A 15,937-nucleotide genomic window follows, 5' to 3' on the forward strand; every position below is an offset into this window, starting at 1 on the left:
TTCTTCTCAGGAAATTGTCATCTCATCTCACAAAGACAATTATCCTTTCAATACAAAGAATTACGTACTTTCCCTGACTCACTAGTAAAAACCAAAAAGGAGCTGAAGTGCCAGACTTAACTGCAAGTCAAACTGAGAAGTCACAATGCTCTTTTGAACATTGATTCAAACCATATGGAAGTCAAAAAATCCAGACCAAGCTGTAGATCAGACACTGATCCCATCACATGGACCACTCTCCTTTAATAGCAAAACAACTGTGTTTTCTCGGAGAAATCTTCACAGTAGGCCTGTCATATGGACAGGGGGTTGCAATACTACAGGAATTTGGATTTTATTGCTGTTTTAAAAGTTTTTCAAATTCCTATGGCTTCATTTGTGACCTTGGACCTCTGGAGGATAATAGGTTGGGAGAGTATCATTGCACACTGACAGCTCCTCAGTTCCAAGCTTCAAATGACCCTGCTTTGGGTTGGATTCACCCTTCAGCTCCATGCAGTTTATCAGCTGCATTTCTCTGGTGAAGCAGAATTCAATCTGGCCAATTGTTTGTGCTTCTTCACCCTAGAAACAGAAAGAGTAAGATCAGCCTCAAGGGTAGAAGAAAATAAATCAATTCTTCAGCTATGCTGCCCTATATATAGAACACAGTAGTGATTATTTGCATATTTACCACTTGAAAAATGTGAAGACAAGTGCAAGAGCTATCCCCTCTGAACAGCTTATAGTACATACTGTTACTCAGTACCAATTTGGGGACCTGTAGTAAGCCTCATTATGAAATACTGTGACACATTATCCTGGCCTTCACTCATCTGCACAGTGCACAGAAGCTGTTCACCTTAATGATGAGCTCTGGTTGAGCTCTGTGAATACTGAAGGGTGCATGTGACTGGAAAGACACTTTTCACCAACTCTTTATAGCAGGACAGGAATTGAGGCAAATAAAGCTCTCCATAAATGAGAACAGAAATTAAATTTTATAATAGCTTCTACTGAAAAGAATACAGAACCAAGCTGTCAGAAGCAGCAGAAATGTCTTTTTTGGACTACAAGACAGGCTAGGAAGAAAAATGCTGTCCATTAATAAAGCAGGAAGCCTTTCATGTGGCAAAAAGATTACAGGAAAATTGCCCCAAATGCTCAGGTCTAAAAAAAAGTGGGCAAAAGTTGGTTTTGAAACAATTAAGCAGGACAAAAAGATATGTACAAAACAAAAGTAACTGTGGTGAGGGTTTTTTTGTTTGTTTGGAGTTTATGTTGTTGGGGGGGTTGTTTTTTTGGGGTTTTTTGTTTTTTTGTTTGTTTTGGGGTTTTTTTTAAGAAACTTAAGTACAGATTCTAGTACATTTCAAAGATCAAAGTACCTCCACCATGCACTTCAGGCATGGACAAGGCTAAAAGTCTGGAAGAGGCCTATCTTCAAAAAACTCAGACGTACGTTTTCATTTCTATTACCCAATACCTTCAGCTGTCAAGCACAGGAGACCCAAGCTGTAAATTACTTTGACATAATTGGAGCAGTATCCCAACTGTACTAAAAGCAATGGCAGAACTACAGTGAACAGAGCTAGAAACTGAGATTTGTGTTAGCTCTGTATTTCTTTAATGTCAAAAGGTGAATGAGTGTACAACTCACATTCAACTAATATTCCTTTGTTGGTTAAAGTAATTTAAAAACACATTTAAAAAATATTGTAACCCATAGATTTTTTCCATGTTAAAAAACATCTGAATATAAAAACCTCAGGGCACTACTAAAGCAAATGAGTTGACAACACACTCCAATAGCAACTGTATCTTAGCAAGTTTTCATAAATAGTTGCCTGTGTATGGGCAATAACTGTGCCAAGTGTTTTGCAGTAAATCACCTTTAACATGCTGAGATAATAAGGAACCACTTACAAAAGTGAAAGCTGACCTTGGGGGTTTTGTTTTTTGTTTTATTTTTCTGTGAGAGCAGAGTAACCTAGCTGAAAAAGAGGAAAGAAAGGACTCTGCAACCTACACATGTAATTGTTCAGAATACTATTTTGTTCCTACAAAGGCACTTTTGGTTCAGATATGGTGACCTATACTTTACAGCACGCTCTGTGTAGCACTTTCTCTACTGCATTGTGATGCACAGCACCATCATTGGCAAGGTAAAGTAGAAAGGCATGGAAATTTGAGACACAATTGGCTCAGAAGGAAGGACTACAGTCACCCTGAACCACAGTGAAACTCAAAATGCCTTTCTGTACCTCTTTAGATATGGGCTTTTTGGAACAATCTCACAGACAAGCTTCTGAGCTGCTTTATTTCAGAAGGATTCTGTTCATTGAGTAACTTCTCCATGCAGAACACAAGAGCCATGCCCAGTGAAGGGAAGGCTGCTGCTGACAGGCAGCACACTTGCCAAGGCTGACAGTCACTGGCTCCATCCAGCCTTCTCTTGGTGGCTTTAGTAATATACCAGGCAGCAGTTAAACTTTGCTCAGCTACAGCAATACCTCTGGCATGGTGGTTACAGCATTCATGCAAGAGATGCAAGTTTAAATCTTTTAAAACAAAGAGACTTTTAAAACTCAACTGGAAGAATCAAGCAATACCTAAATGCAAAGAGCTGTACACAAAGAACACCTAGACCTAAGTCTCACTATACTGAAAATTCTTTGCTCTTTTTTTGCTTTATTTCTGATAAAAAGTGTTCCTTGTAATAAAGAAGGGGTTTTTCATTGTTTTTTCTTTCCATTTTGGAAAGTTAGGGGAGTTTTTGTTTGTTTGGGGTTTTTACCTCTTCTGGAGGAAGGCACTGGATCTTTGGCGTTACATTATAAAAACTTGTTAGAACTTCCTTTATATAAGTCATCTGAAAAAGTAAAAAACTTTTAGAGATTAACAGGTCATGAGCACATCTTCCAACAGCTCCCACACTTGTTAAGCTCACAAAAACTTTTAGAAAAAGTCCAACCTTAAAAAACTATACAATTTTTAAAAGACCATTTGTTCTACAGAAATTAGTTGACTCCTACTGAAAAAAGTGCATGCATATGCTTGTGTTTTTTAAAAGATTGCCTCTTACCTTGTAATATGAGCTGCTTGGCTTTATCCCAGCTTTTAAGAGACAACTGAAACAAAGATAAAACATTTTTCCATGTATCCGGTATGCCAACATACCTTCATAATCATTAGGTAAAACAGATAATCTTAAGAACCTGCCAAGCATTACAGTGATAGGGAACAAAGGCAACTTGTCTTCCATTATTTGCCAACATAGGAAAGGCCCTTTTCTGAAAGGCCACTTCCCATCTGACTCAGCAGGGTCAGGAAGAACCCTTTCCCCCCCTAATCTGAGGAGCTGGGATGGTTGAGTCTTCAGACGCAGCTAGGAGAAAGGGAGTTTCAGAGTGCTCTGTTCAGTGCCAGGTAGGGCATGCAGTTTAATTGCTTCCTTTCCCCTGCCTTGAGCTATTCCCCTGTGCTCCAGCCACTAGGAAGGGCACAGGGGCAGACTTGTGAGGGTGCTCTAGGCACACTCATATTCAAACACAGGATGGGCTTCCTGTGGTGGAAGACACACAACGCACTGGGAGAGGCATACAGTGTGTCAGTCTGGATGAACATCACTGTCAGGGCAGAAATTTTTCCTAATAAGTATGTTTTGAAGAGGAAAAGTTGGTCACGTAAGAGAAATGAGGTAATGCTCGAGAACCTCTAGCCTGTGTACCCCTGCCTTTAGGTTCAGTCCTAAGAGAAGTCCACATTTCCAAGCTCACAAGACGCAGGACCAAACACATGATGAGTCAGTGAGCCCTAGCTTCTTCTGTAAGAGGTGGGAATAATCAGTATCTTGCAGGATTTAATCCATAAATGCTGGTAATGCTCAACCCTTCCCTTCCAAGGTCAGTTTTGGCAATGGGAAGATTTTACCCATCTGATTAAAGGACAAGCTGTTTCTCATTGTCATTTTACGTGGGATATAAGGAGGTCAATAAAATAGATGATGCTCTGTTAATTATTACAGAACGCAGCATGATGTCCTCTTTTTAATAATTTGCTTTTGGGAAACAATTTTTTAAATCACTGTCATTATTTTTTCTCATTCAAGTATAAATGATATACAATGAGGACATTGGAAGTCTTTTTTTTCAGCAAAGATAAAATTAATTATATTCATTTTCACAACAGATAATAAGCTTTGAGCAATTAATTTCAACATGCTTCAGTCTCTATTCTTTTGCAGTGTTACACATGCTGATACAGAGTCACATCATCGGTCACTGTGCCATCTGTAAATGTTTTAGTCACACCATCACAGCTACTTAAGCAACTGACTTAGACATTATTAATTGTAACATTACATGTGACATGCTCAAACACTGAGTGTAGAAAAATCTGCTTCAGTTTTAAAAGACATCTACAAAACTGGGGTGGGAGGGAAGAAAGACTTATTTCCTTTGTGCAAATGCAAAGTAAATGAGACTTTGTCTAGGAAACTGCTTGGACAGGACACTGGCAGAGCATAAACAGGATGGGCTGGTTTGGGGTTTCTTTGGGGTTGTTTTACCGAGTTTTTTTAAAGGTATGTTTCTTGGTACAAAACCACTTCTTCTCTCAGATACTGTCCTCTTATTCTGACAGACATTTATGGTCAACAAATCTAAGTCTAACAACACCCTCTCACCCATACCAAGTACTGATCAGGAAAGGACTCTAACCTTCTGTCATTCATCTGCAGCCAGAATGCATACACACAGCACTTGGACAAGCCACAACAGTCTCATCACGAATCTGGAATGGCCAAGGCTTTGGAACCCTGGGGAGAAATCAGCCTCCAGGACAAAGCAAGAATATCACATTGGGGTTGTTAAAAATAACAGCAGAGAGTTGCCTGCAGCAACTGGACACCACCTTTCATAACCTCCTTCCTTGTTGTTGCCTCAGCCTTTTCCCAGGATGTTCTGCATGATTTTGCCTGCAGCCTGTGTTTTCCTCTGAAAAGACCACTATCTTAAAAACAAGTGTTTGGGGCTCAGCATGACTCAGAAGCTTGGGGGGTTTTGTCACTTGGTTTAGAAGTTTACAGGTACGATAGCTTTTGGTATCAAGATACAGCCAGTAGAGCTTCTCAAAGATTTACTGGCTCACCTTGTCTAAAATGATGCTGCGAAGGATGCTGCAGGCTTAACAGACTCTGAAGTGACCAGAGACTGCTTCTCAGAGTAACAACCCTTCCTCTGAACTTCAGTACTAAAGACAGTTTACATTAATACTCATTTCTGCTCTACCATCAGATTTTTAGACTTACATTTTAGGATAGATTTGAAACTTTCAGAAACTACTTGAAATAAAAGGCAGACCGAGTTCTTTTACGTACCCATTGAGATCAATATGCTGATAGAGTTCTAAGGTTTTACCAAAGTATTTTTTCTGAGAATTAAGGACTTCAAGTGTGGCTGCACAAGTGCCATGTTTCTCCCACTCATGTTTCCTATAGGAGAAAAGCAAAATGCAAATTTTAGAACACATTATTTGCAGATATATGTGCTGTACAAGCTAGCCATTATACCTAAATCGTATGTGAAAAGTGGAGTAGGACATGCACTCAAATTTATCACTTTGTAAAAAGTAAACCCAAGAAAGATCCCTCCCACCATTTCAAATACAGCAACACCTGTAACTTAATGATGTAAATATGTATCATGCTCTTATGATACAAAGATCTCTCAGTGTATTTACACAGAGATGTTTGGAGGTCAGAATGCAAAGAATTTGCCTAGAAAATTACTATCTCTAAACTTTTTATAAGTTTAGTGGAGCCTTTTGTGTTAAATGCACTTTCAAAGTGCTAATTTTTTTCAGAACACAAAGGACTAAGCCTTATTTTGGGTGAAACAGTGAAATTGCACAAGCTGCTAAGACAAGACTTCAGCATCAACCTTTAGGCTGGCCTGTGTCAGAATTTTCAGACCTGCTCTCAAGTCTTGTTTCTAGTCCACCATCCATTCTCCTAAGAGCAAGGAAGAGAGAGCTAAAGAAAGAAATTCTTGCAGTGTACAGCAGACAAACTCAAACAGGACAAAAAATGGGGAAAAAGCCAAAAATGTTTCCATCAGTTCTAAAGTCCACTGAAAGACTAAACAGTACAATCTTTACTGACATTACCTGTGGATGTCTATTTTTTTCAATTATTTTCCAATTTTCACAAGCCACTTGTACTACATAGGTATCAGTTCAGTTGATATACACAAAGATTATCTATCCACAAACTCCTGCCACTATCATAGCATCCTGTGATCTTATGATGCCTTATGTATATTATCAAAAAGCAGAGGACAACTATTACTCACTTGAAAGCCTGCCTTGGAATTGTCCATTCATATTAAAAACTTCAGATTTTTCTTAAAGAATGAAAAATTCTTAAAGAATAAAAAATGAATGTACACTGCTTCTGAACAGAGAATTATTAAAGCAACTGTGGTGTCAGGAAATTTGAGGTAGGGGAGAATATGCTTTACTGAAGGATTTTCACTGTATCTTTGCAAATTTAGCCTTGTAGAGAGTTCTCATCCTGGCTGTAACATGCAACACAACTGTATGTCAAATTAATTGTTTATTGCTTGAATGAGTCCAGTTTCCTTGGGCAGATTTCCCCACAAAGGATTTGAAATTACTAATGAGAAAAAGACACCACAATTTTACAGTACACAGAAGTTCTTTTAGGGGTACACATAGCAAGAAATATAGTTAGGTTGGATCAGAAGCAGACAACAGTCAAATCCAAATCTCACTTAAACAGAAGTAAGACGAAGGCAAGGCTTTGCTCATAGGATGACAATTTTAATTCAGAGAATATATACAGGCATGTAAAACCAATGGTGAAGTGCCTGCCTTTTGAAGGCTTTCAGTAGTACTTGCATTTAAGTGTCCTGCTCTTTCTAAAAAGAAGGCAGAAATAGAGGGCCAAAGATCTGTTGGCATTCAAGGAGCCTCTTATTGCAACCATGGAACTGCTACTGGAGTGCTTTGGTGCAATTTGCACTGACAGCAGCCATGCACCTCATCTGCAGCAAGACAAGAATGCAGTGGGTCCAAGTGTTTTAATCAGTCCTGTGAGCTTCCAGAATGGGGACTGACTTTAGTCTCCATGAAATATGTACTGAGACTTTAAGATTATACTCTTCACAGTGTCACTTTATTTTGCAGCACAGCCAAATTAAATTAAAAAAAAAAAGAAGAAAAAAAGAAAAAGGATGCAGACACAGCTAATTCTAATCATTCAGCACTGGCATATGAAATTTCACCTTCACCTCTTCTATTCAAATGCAAACTGCAGCAGTAAGGAAATGAGGAGCCACTGGGTGGAACGTAGATACGGAGCACAGCTGCCAGTGTTCGTGAAGGGCTTCTCCATTCTTCTGCACCTCTTGTACCCATGAGCTTAGTGTAGCACAGAGCTGCTGTCAGTAACTTCACTGAAGAGAGAAGTGGGTGTCGTGACACAGTGCATTGTGTTTTTCTATTTCCTCTTCTATGAGGAAGCTCAAAAGGAAAGCTCTCTCAAGGCCAGCAACAGTGAAACTAGCTAGGTAAAAAGATCTGGAAGCTGCTCTTGCAGCTAGCTGTGACATCCCAGGAGTGCTACTGCTATTTAGATTTAATGTATCAACAGCAGCTGTTTCTCCTCCCTGGGGACAAGGGGAGGAAACATTCTCTCACTAGGTTTCACTTCTCTGAAACTTCTGCCATAGCCCTCTCTTCAACAGCTGTATTTTACAACAGATTTATGCTGTAAATGAGACTGGTAAGATACACTGCTTCAGTGGCCTCCTGGACACTTCCCATGCACAACACCTCATCTGAAGAATTACTAAGATATTTTTTTTACAAAATAATATCAAAAAAGGTTTTTTGAGGCTTTTTTTGTACTCACCAGAAGCGGGTACGATTCAGAGATGAATGCAGCACATCGGGCCAGTAGTGTCTCATGTCTGACAGAAGATCCTAAAAATACCAGAATTAATAAATGGACCTACAGTGTTGAAAAGCTATTTCTTATACAACCTACATTTTCTAAAACTGAAGCCTCATCTTTCAGTGTCCATAACTGAAACATTTCATTGCAGAAAAAGAATATGTCTTTTCCCCCCATATTCTGAAAATGCTTTGTTGGAGGTAACAGGTACACCTACATAAATATCTCAACTTACTAATACTGACACTGCCTTAAAGCAAGATTTTCCTTCAACTGTCCCTGCAGAAGTTGTTCAATTGTGCAGTATTTCACATTTGTTGGCTCAAGTCTCTTATCCCTGTTTACAACACATGAATGAATTTTGTAGAATTAAATATGTTGGGTTTTCTTTAGGTAGAAAAAAAAAAACCAAAAAAGGACTAGTGCCTAGGTATAAGGCCCCAGAAAACAGTACTCTGAACTCTTATATTCTTTGTTCTGATTTTGCAGTAGAAAATGTGAAGAGAGAGCACAGACTGACTGAATCTTTTTATTTTTGCCACTGCAGATCCCTCACCTATGTGGTGGTGGATCTCCAGATTTTTTTAAGGAGGATACAGCTGAATGAGCCAAAGTGCATGTCCAAAAAAATCAAGTAGGTACAGCTGCTACTGATCACAAGGACTGCAACTTCAAGTAGTACCAGAAGCACTTAAAGAATTTCTGGAGTCCTTAAAAAACTGTACCTCTCAGTAAACATTAAGAATATTATTATTCACTGCAGATTTTGCATACAGGATGTGCAAAAGTACTTGCACTTATCTCTGCTTGGTATGTCTGTTTTAGTTTTAAATACCTTGATCTCGGTGACATTGAAATGCCATGTCCTATTACAGTCGTCACCATTGTCGGGCCTAGGGAAGAAAAATAAAACTGAAAAAAGATGTCTTCTAACTCAGTAATGCTACTAACATTATATCATTGGCCTGAATTTTTAAAATACGCAGGATTATAGCTGGAGATTTTACTTTAAAATGCAAGTAAACCATCAGACTCTATTGTGTTTTAGAAGCAAAATCTTCAATACATTAATTATGGCCAAAAGATTTCTCATGAAGTTTCAAAAGATGGCCAAAAGATTTTCTCATGGTTTCTTTGTTTGGCCCTTTGGTCCCTTTCATTCTATGTAAAAGTCATATGGGTGTGTCAATGATTTGGAAGGGTCTTGCACATGATGTCACTGGTGTCACTAACAGCACTGACCTCCTAAATTGCTGCACCATCTGATCTTTCTGCTAGTATCACCAAGACACTCACTGGGAATCTATACATAATGCTGTTCACTTTTCCAGGAGGGTGGAATTCCTATACTCATCCTGTATTTCTCAGGAAAACTTTTGAATTGCTGCCATTGGCACCAATTCCAGTGAGTTGACTCCTTTGAAGCACATTAGTTTTTCCTATATGTTTGCAGTATTTGTGTGGAGGTAAGAAACTTAAAGCCACAAGCAATCATGAGATAGTAACAAATTCTTTGTACTCAGAGAGACAAAGAAAAGAAGGGAAACAACAGTATAGTTCCCTTTCTGCTTGAGACTATAACTGAACTTACGAGGAGATGTAAAAATAAAATGCTTATGTGGCAAGGGTTTTAATTTTGTTTTAAGGAATCACAAGAACAGATAGATTAAGATCACACATAGAAAAAAAAAAAAAAGCCAAAACCCAAAAAACAAACCCTCTAAAAACCCTCACAAAGCAACAACAAAATGAACAAAAAACCCAAACCCAAACCAAAATAAACAAAAAACCCTCACCCAACAAAACCAAATCACCAAACATTCTGGTACAAAATTAGATTTTCTTTCCAAGCTGAAATAAAAACACTCTATGATCATACCACAATCCATGGATTGTCCAGTACTTTGGAGGGTCATGACAATCATTAGCAACCATCTGCAGAAAACAAAACCACAGAATATTTGTTCCATGTGTCCTGAAAGGTTTAAAGGCAAAAGTAAAACATTCACTGATGACCCAAGGTTCTACTCTGACACGCTAACTTTTACTTGCCAAATCAGGAATTGGTGAAGCTATCATGGATTATGCCACAGAGACACACTGGCATTAAAATTATGAAGCAGATCAAGTGAATACAGGGGCAATATATTGTTTATACTGAACAAACAGTATAAAAAGAAGACAAAAGGACAGGTTCTGAGGAACAACAGGTTCAGGAAGCAGCCTGATCCACGCTAATGAACAGAGCTTTATCTGCATTTACAATATTCTATGTGGCAGCTCTCTGTATTTTTCTCATCATCACATCTTTTCAAGGAGTGCAGAACCATTAAAATAAAATCATGCAAAATAAAATGTAATATTAGACAAGCACACAACCATCTTTAAGCATTCAGGAGTAGTTTTATCATTGTATTAAAAGCAAAAAATACAAAGAGGAGATTGAATCTATCAATTCCTTGAAGTAAAACAGACTTATGTTTTAAGGATTTTGACTTGAGAGACAAGGGAATGGAGAGAAAAAGAAAGACTAAATACCTTCCTACAAAAACAAAAAAAAGAGCCTCCAAGAAAAATTGTTGATAATACAGGAGAAATAGGCTACACATTAGTTACTGTTTAGAGCAGAGACACATCCCTGGAAAGAATAAACCAAAAAAATCCATGTCACACATCACAGAATACCATTACTGTATTTTTGCTGATTATTCTTCTTAGCAATTACAGCTCTTTCAAGTAAACACTTTTTGCCATTAACTAACAACCTCCTCAGACGTTCTTTTCCCATAATAATAGCTTTCCTTTTTGGCTCTGCGTTCTGTCTTAATTATGCCACAATACCTTTTATGTGATGCCAGAGCAAGAGCAGAGTGCAGAGAAGAGCAGAGACAGGCCTGTAATCTCACTAATTGCCTTCCACATGCCACAGGCCAGTGGCAGCAAATCTGCAAGTTCTGCAAGACTTTCTTGTTCTGAGTCAATTTCCTTCCTCTCCTCTCTTGCCACCAACAATACATGCAATTACACCCAGCAACAGCTTTTTTTCCTGAAAGGAGTATTTTGAACAAACACACATTGCAAATGCCTACACAATATTGCTCCTGTCACGACACAAGCTTTGTGGAGTTGGAAGCATTTGGCTATCTAGCCCAAAGTACAGCAAATTAGTAGTCAACAGCTTGCCCAACTGAGGTAGCAACAGAAACAGTGCAGTTGTGCTCTTTATTCAATCTTTAACTGCAGTTCTCACACATGCTAATGGAACACCCAGAGCATTTAAAATTTGAAATCAGTTCTTCTCTGTCATGGAACTAACCTTCCTAGCAGTTTCTTCTATATCTTTCATCAGACTCTTGGTGTTACCCTGTGTGCTGGCAGAACTGTGAGGTCAATGCAACCTACAACACGTTAATTCACACCCTGCATGCTTTGGCCAGCTTCATTCTATCTCCTTTTTAATTCTAGCCTTAGTCTCTTTCCCATGTTCATTTTAAATCAATATCATAAAAAATGCAAATGCTGCTCTGAAGAGCTGGGTACCCCTGCTTGCTTGTGCAAAAACACTTCTTGTCAGCCTTCCTGTTTATAACAGACTGAATGCTGGAGGATTAATTCAACCTCAGGCAACCATTGACTTGAAACAGGTACAAATATTTATTTTCAAATAGGCACTGGACCCCAGAAACCCCTATATATATAGATTAATTTGAAAAAGAAGCATTGTTTTCTCCTGTTTTAAAGCAATCTGATAATCAAACCAAACCAAATGAACCATACATGACCTATAAAACTGAGCAAAGTGCCAGTGAGGTTTCAGAGCACCCACTATACTGAGCAGGAATGCTACAGCAGGGGGCTTAGCCTATTTGTAACAAGAAGACATTGCACAAACAGCATGTGCCAGAAGCATGGAAGTTTTTATCATATCTGAAATGCCAAAAGGTGAAATACCATCAATCTGTTGCAGAAGTGTTACCTGTAGAGCTGCCCAAGCTACAAATCCCTTGGCAAGTCTTCCTACAGTATCTGGTTAAAGTCTGGGATTAAGTTTACAACTAACAGGATGTCACAAATTCTGTAACAAGCTTAGTGTACAATACACCCTACACTGACTACTGTATCTGTAGCACACCGAATCTTGTCCTGTTACAACTGCTCTGGACTGAGGAGGAGTAGCAAAACTTGCATCAAGACCAGCAAAAGCCTTTATAAAGGCATGAACAAGATTAAATACTTAATGGGCTTTAATCTGTTTTCACACATGTATTATCCAATGCTACCTTTGTTAAGGTAGCATTGATAAAAGAGAATAAATCACAAAAACCTCACCTTACATACAGTCACCGGCCAATGATGAGCAAGATACAGCTTTTTCCAGGGATGAGGGCGGTTGTCACTGGAGAGAAACAGAAAAAAATTTATTTTTCCTCAAGCATTTTAAAAAGAGGAACACCTTCAGGCACACACTCCACAAACAAGTCACAGAGAAACAACACATTTAGAACCTGCTAATACCCCTATTGTTAAACAAATTTTCCTTCTGGCACCCTATCTCCATGTGCTTTCCATTTATTAAGCATGGAAAAAACACATTGCTCTGTTTTATATTTAGGAGAGTGCTTACTGTCATGCTTTTAAAACAATACTTAATTAAAAAAAATAAACAGGTGTCCTTATTTAGGATGTTAAGAATCTTCTAATTCTTCTTGATAGGCATATTATCTGGGGGGGAAAAAAAAAAGTATACAACCTTCTTGGAACTGTAACTACTTTTCTAAAAAAAGGAAGACTACAATGACACACAAACAATGTAGTTGACACTGCAGGAGATGCAACTGGATCTTGCAAGTGTCTCCAAACTTTTACATTAGAAAAAAATCAGAATAAAATGCCAAGTACAACCTACAAATCACAAAAATCGTGACTTTCTCAGTTTACAGACATTTAATTCAAACAGTACATTTTAAAATGCTTACTAAAACTTAAGTAACTTTTAAACTTTTAATAAGCGATCAAACTGTGACAAAGTCTTAAGGTTACCTATGGAAGAACTGAAGGAGTATTCTGTATTTTACAGGAGCACACCTGTTTCAAAGCCTCTAAGAATAAGAGGTCTATAACTCACAGACCCATCAGTACTATCTTATTCCTATGCAGAGGAAAAAAAAAATACACCTTTCAAAAAATTCTTCAGGAAGTGCTGGAAGCCTATATCACACCTTGGAGCAGATCTATTCTGGTTAAACTAAAAGTAAATAAAAACCTGTTGCATCAGACACTACAGCATCAGACACTACAGCAGATATATTTAGCCATTAAGCAACCACACAAAGTAATTACATAGAAAAGCAAATGGGAGAAAATAATCAACAGAACTGTAAATTGTTCAAACTGACAGCATTCTGTGCAGAACTGTCAAAATAAAGTGTTCTTCTCTGGAAGCTAATAGCCATGTGTCTGTCACCAGTTCTTGCCAGAGGTTATATTACCAAAAGAAAAAGGAAAAGAAAGCAAAAAAAAGAGAAAGCTAATTCTTCTCAAATTGAAGATGACCTAGGGATGCTCCTGTATTATATCACATCTCAGTTTTTAGCTCTAGTTTTTTTACTTGCAATGACCACATGTGCTCTGTGGTTTTCTATATAATTTAGGACAATAGCTCTGGAATTTACCAGGCATAGCCACAATGAAAACTATTAACACTTTTATAAGTATCTTTACTGTTGCTGTAGAAACCTGAACAGAGGAATTGCCCGATATTGCAGAGCAGTTAATTTCCTTGGTTTTAAAAAAATCCTTGCTTAGAAAAGATCTTTCATGAGATTTTTCATTAGATCTTTCATCTAATTTCATCGCTGAAATAGCAGCTGAACCTCTGCAATGCCAGTCATGACAAAAAGAGTTCTCCTAGAACACACTTTTTGGCTAAGGATATGTCAGAAAACTGTACTTATTAAACAGCACAAGTGAAGCTCAGAACTGGAATCCAAGGAAAGCCATTTTTAATATCTATGCAGCTTCAGAGATATCTCCCCTTCTTTTGACCCAAATTATCCTGCTCTGTGCAGCTCAGGAAGGTGCCAGCTGACTCTGTTGCCAAGATAGCCAAGCCAGAGCCTAAATCCCGGGGATTGAAGAAACATCAGCACAGTGTCTAAGCTACCAACCAGCTGTGATGTAGCCATTGAAAGTTCAGCACTGCACTGAGTACCCTTAACCATTCTCTTGCCAAAGCACTGAAAGGAAGCAGAAAAATTTATTTCCTCATATAATGCAATAGGAATTTCAGCTTTGACCACAGAAGGGTGTAATTTGGGGTGTGATTTCTCTTGTGGCCCATTGGTATTCAAGCTTAGATTTTGCCAAGAAGGTGCAAAAGGTGCAACCACCACCAAAAGGTTTTGCAGCAATCTGATACAGCCTCAGTTGGGATGTCATATGAAAAAGAATTTTATATTGTCAGAACTGAGAAAATAGCAAGGAAAAGAAATAAGTAAACAATGCAACAGTTAGTGCAGTTCATGTCACAGGGATGACTCCAGGCTTTTTGCTATAGGTCTCAAAATAATTTTCCATATTTGTCATTACTCTAAATTACTCATCACAACTCTAAATGATTCATCTACAGCAATATTAGGAAAGTTTTAAGTGCAACAAATGGAATTAAGGTTTGCCCTCGTTCTTCATGCTGACATATTAATAAATAAAGGTTTTCTCAGGCATGATCCTTGCTCCTTCAGTTAATGTAGATGCCTTATTGTAAGTCACCTAAGGGAAGACCAACACATTAAAAAAGTAGGTAATAACAAAATTTACATTAGAAGTTAAACCATTCTGATCTGCACTTAAGAATGAGCTGTCAGATGTTTCATTTTAAAGTACAACTTACCTTTGAGTAAATGTATCTGAAATACACCAACAACATAGTGCCATGGAAAACCAGCCCAGAATCCAATAGTGCAGCTTTGAAGGTTCCATTTTGTTATTCAAATAGCCTGTAAAAAGTTGGTAAAAGTAGAAACCTGTTCTTATCCAACACACTTAAATGTTAAAATGCAGAAAAACACTACTATGACAGAAATAACAGGTAATGGTAACTCTATATTAGATTTACAACCACAGGTAACACGGGGATCTCTTTCAGGGCTGTGCCTGATTCCCCAGTTTGTATGGTGATTTTCATAAACTAGGGGCATCAAGGATGAGATCAACATTTCCTATTTTTTCTTTACTTGCACACGGTCTCAGTAGAGCCACCTTCCAATTAACAGAGACACATAAATCTTCTACACAACTATACTTTATGTAATTGAAGACTCTACTTGTGGTCAGGTCAAATGCCCAAAGGGATTAATTAAAGAAACTTTGAACTTAACAATGAATATTCATGTTGGAAGGCAAATATGATACCCAAAGATGAATTTCAGTCTAAATGCTAGTTGACTGCTAAACTGATATTTAAAAAAAATGCTGCTAAAACCACATTAGTTTCTGTTCTTGTTATAAACCTGAGACAGCTTCTATGAAACCATCTGCCTAATACCTCATTGACCTTAGAAGTCAGGGAATAAAAAAAAAAATTAACTTAACCTTCACCAATAGAAGGACTTTCACTTGGCACAGGTAAAAAAACCCAATTGCCTCTCGTATCCAGCAGACATTTCACATCATTTCAATTGCTACCTCCTAGAAACAGATGTACCTGCACAAATTTACGTGCAAGTTACTAAAACCTCACCAAACCTACTTCCCAACTTTCTCAAAATGAGAACCCTAGCCTACAAGACACCGCATGTAACCTAGGTGACCCTTCTAAGATCACTCACTACACAAGTTGTATCCTTTTTTGCTATGAAGGTTTTAATTCATCCTTTTAACAGTCAAATAAAGCCTGTTTTGACACCAGTGAAGACATAGCCAATTCAGCCATTAAAGCTAAATTAAAAAAATTCAGTGTAACTCTGATTCATGGCTCATTAT

The 15,937-nt window shown here is 38.0% G+C and overlaps 1 protein-coding gene across 1 annotated transcript; it reads right to left on the minus strand.

The window, feature by feature from the left end:
• Positions 1-207: 207 nt before the first annotated feature.
• Positions 208-14,952, minus strand: RNASET2 (ribonuclease T2). The gene is made up of 9 exons (XM_085055350.1): positions 14,847-14,952; positions 12,287-12,353; positions 9,837-9,892; positions 8,793-8,850; positions 7,916-7,986; positions 5,360-5,473; positions 3,065-3,110; positions 2,777-2,851; positions 208-564 (listed from the first exon to the last, which is right to left on the minus strand). Exons 1-9 carry the CDS (start codon positions 14,933-14,935, stop codon positions 373-375), a joined length of 768 nt encoding a protein of 255 aa, XP_084911476.1. The 5' UTR covers positions 14,936-14,952; the 3' UTR covers positions 208-372.
• Positions 14,953-15,937: the final 985 nt, after the last annotated feature.

The sequence above is a fragment of the Lichenostomus cassidix genome, chromosome 3 (genome assembly GCF_008360975.1).
Source record: "Lichenostomus cassidix isolate B80296 chromosome 3, HeHo_3.0, whole genome shotgun sequence".
NCBI lineage: Eukaryota > Metazoa > Chordata > Aves > Passeriformes > Meliphagidae > Lichenostomus > Lichenostomus cassidix.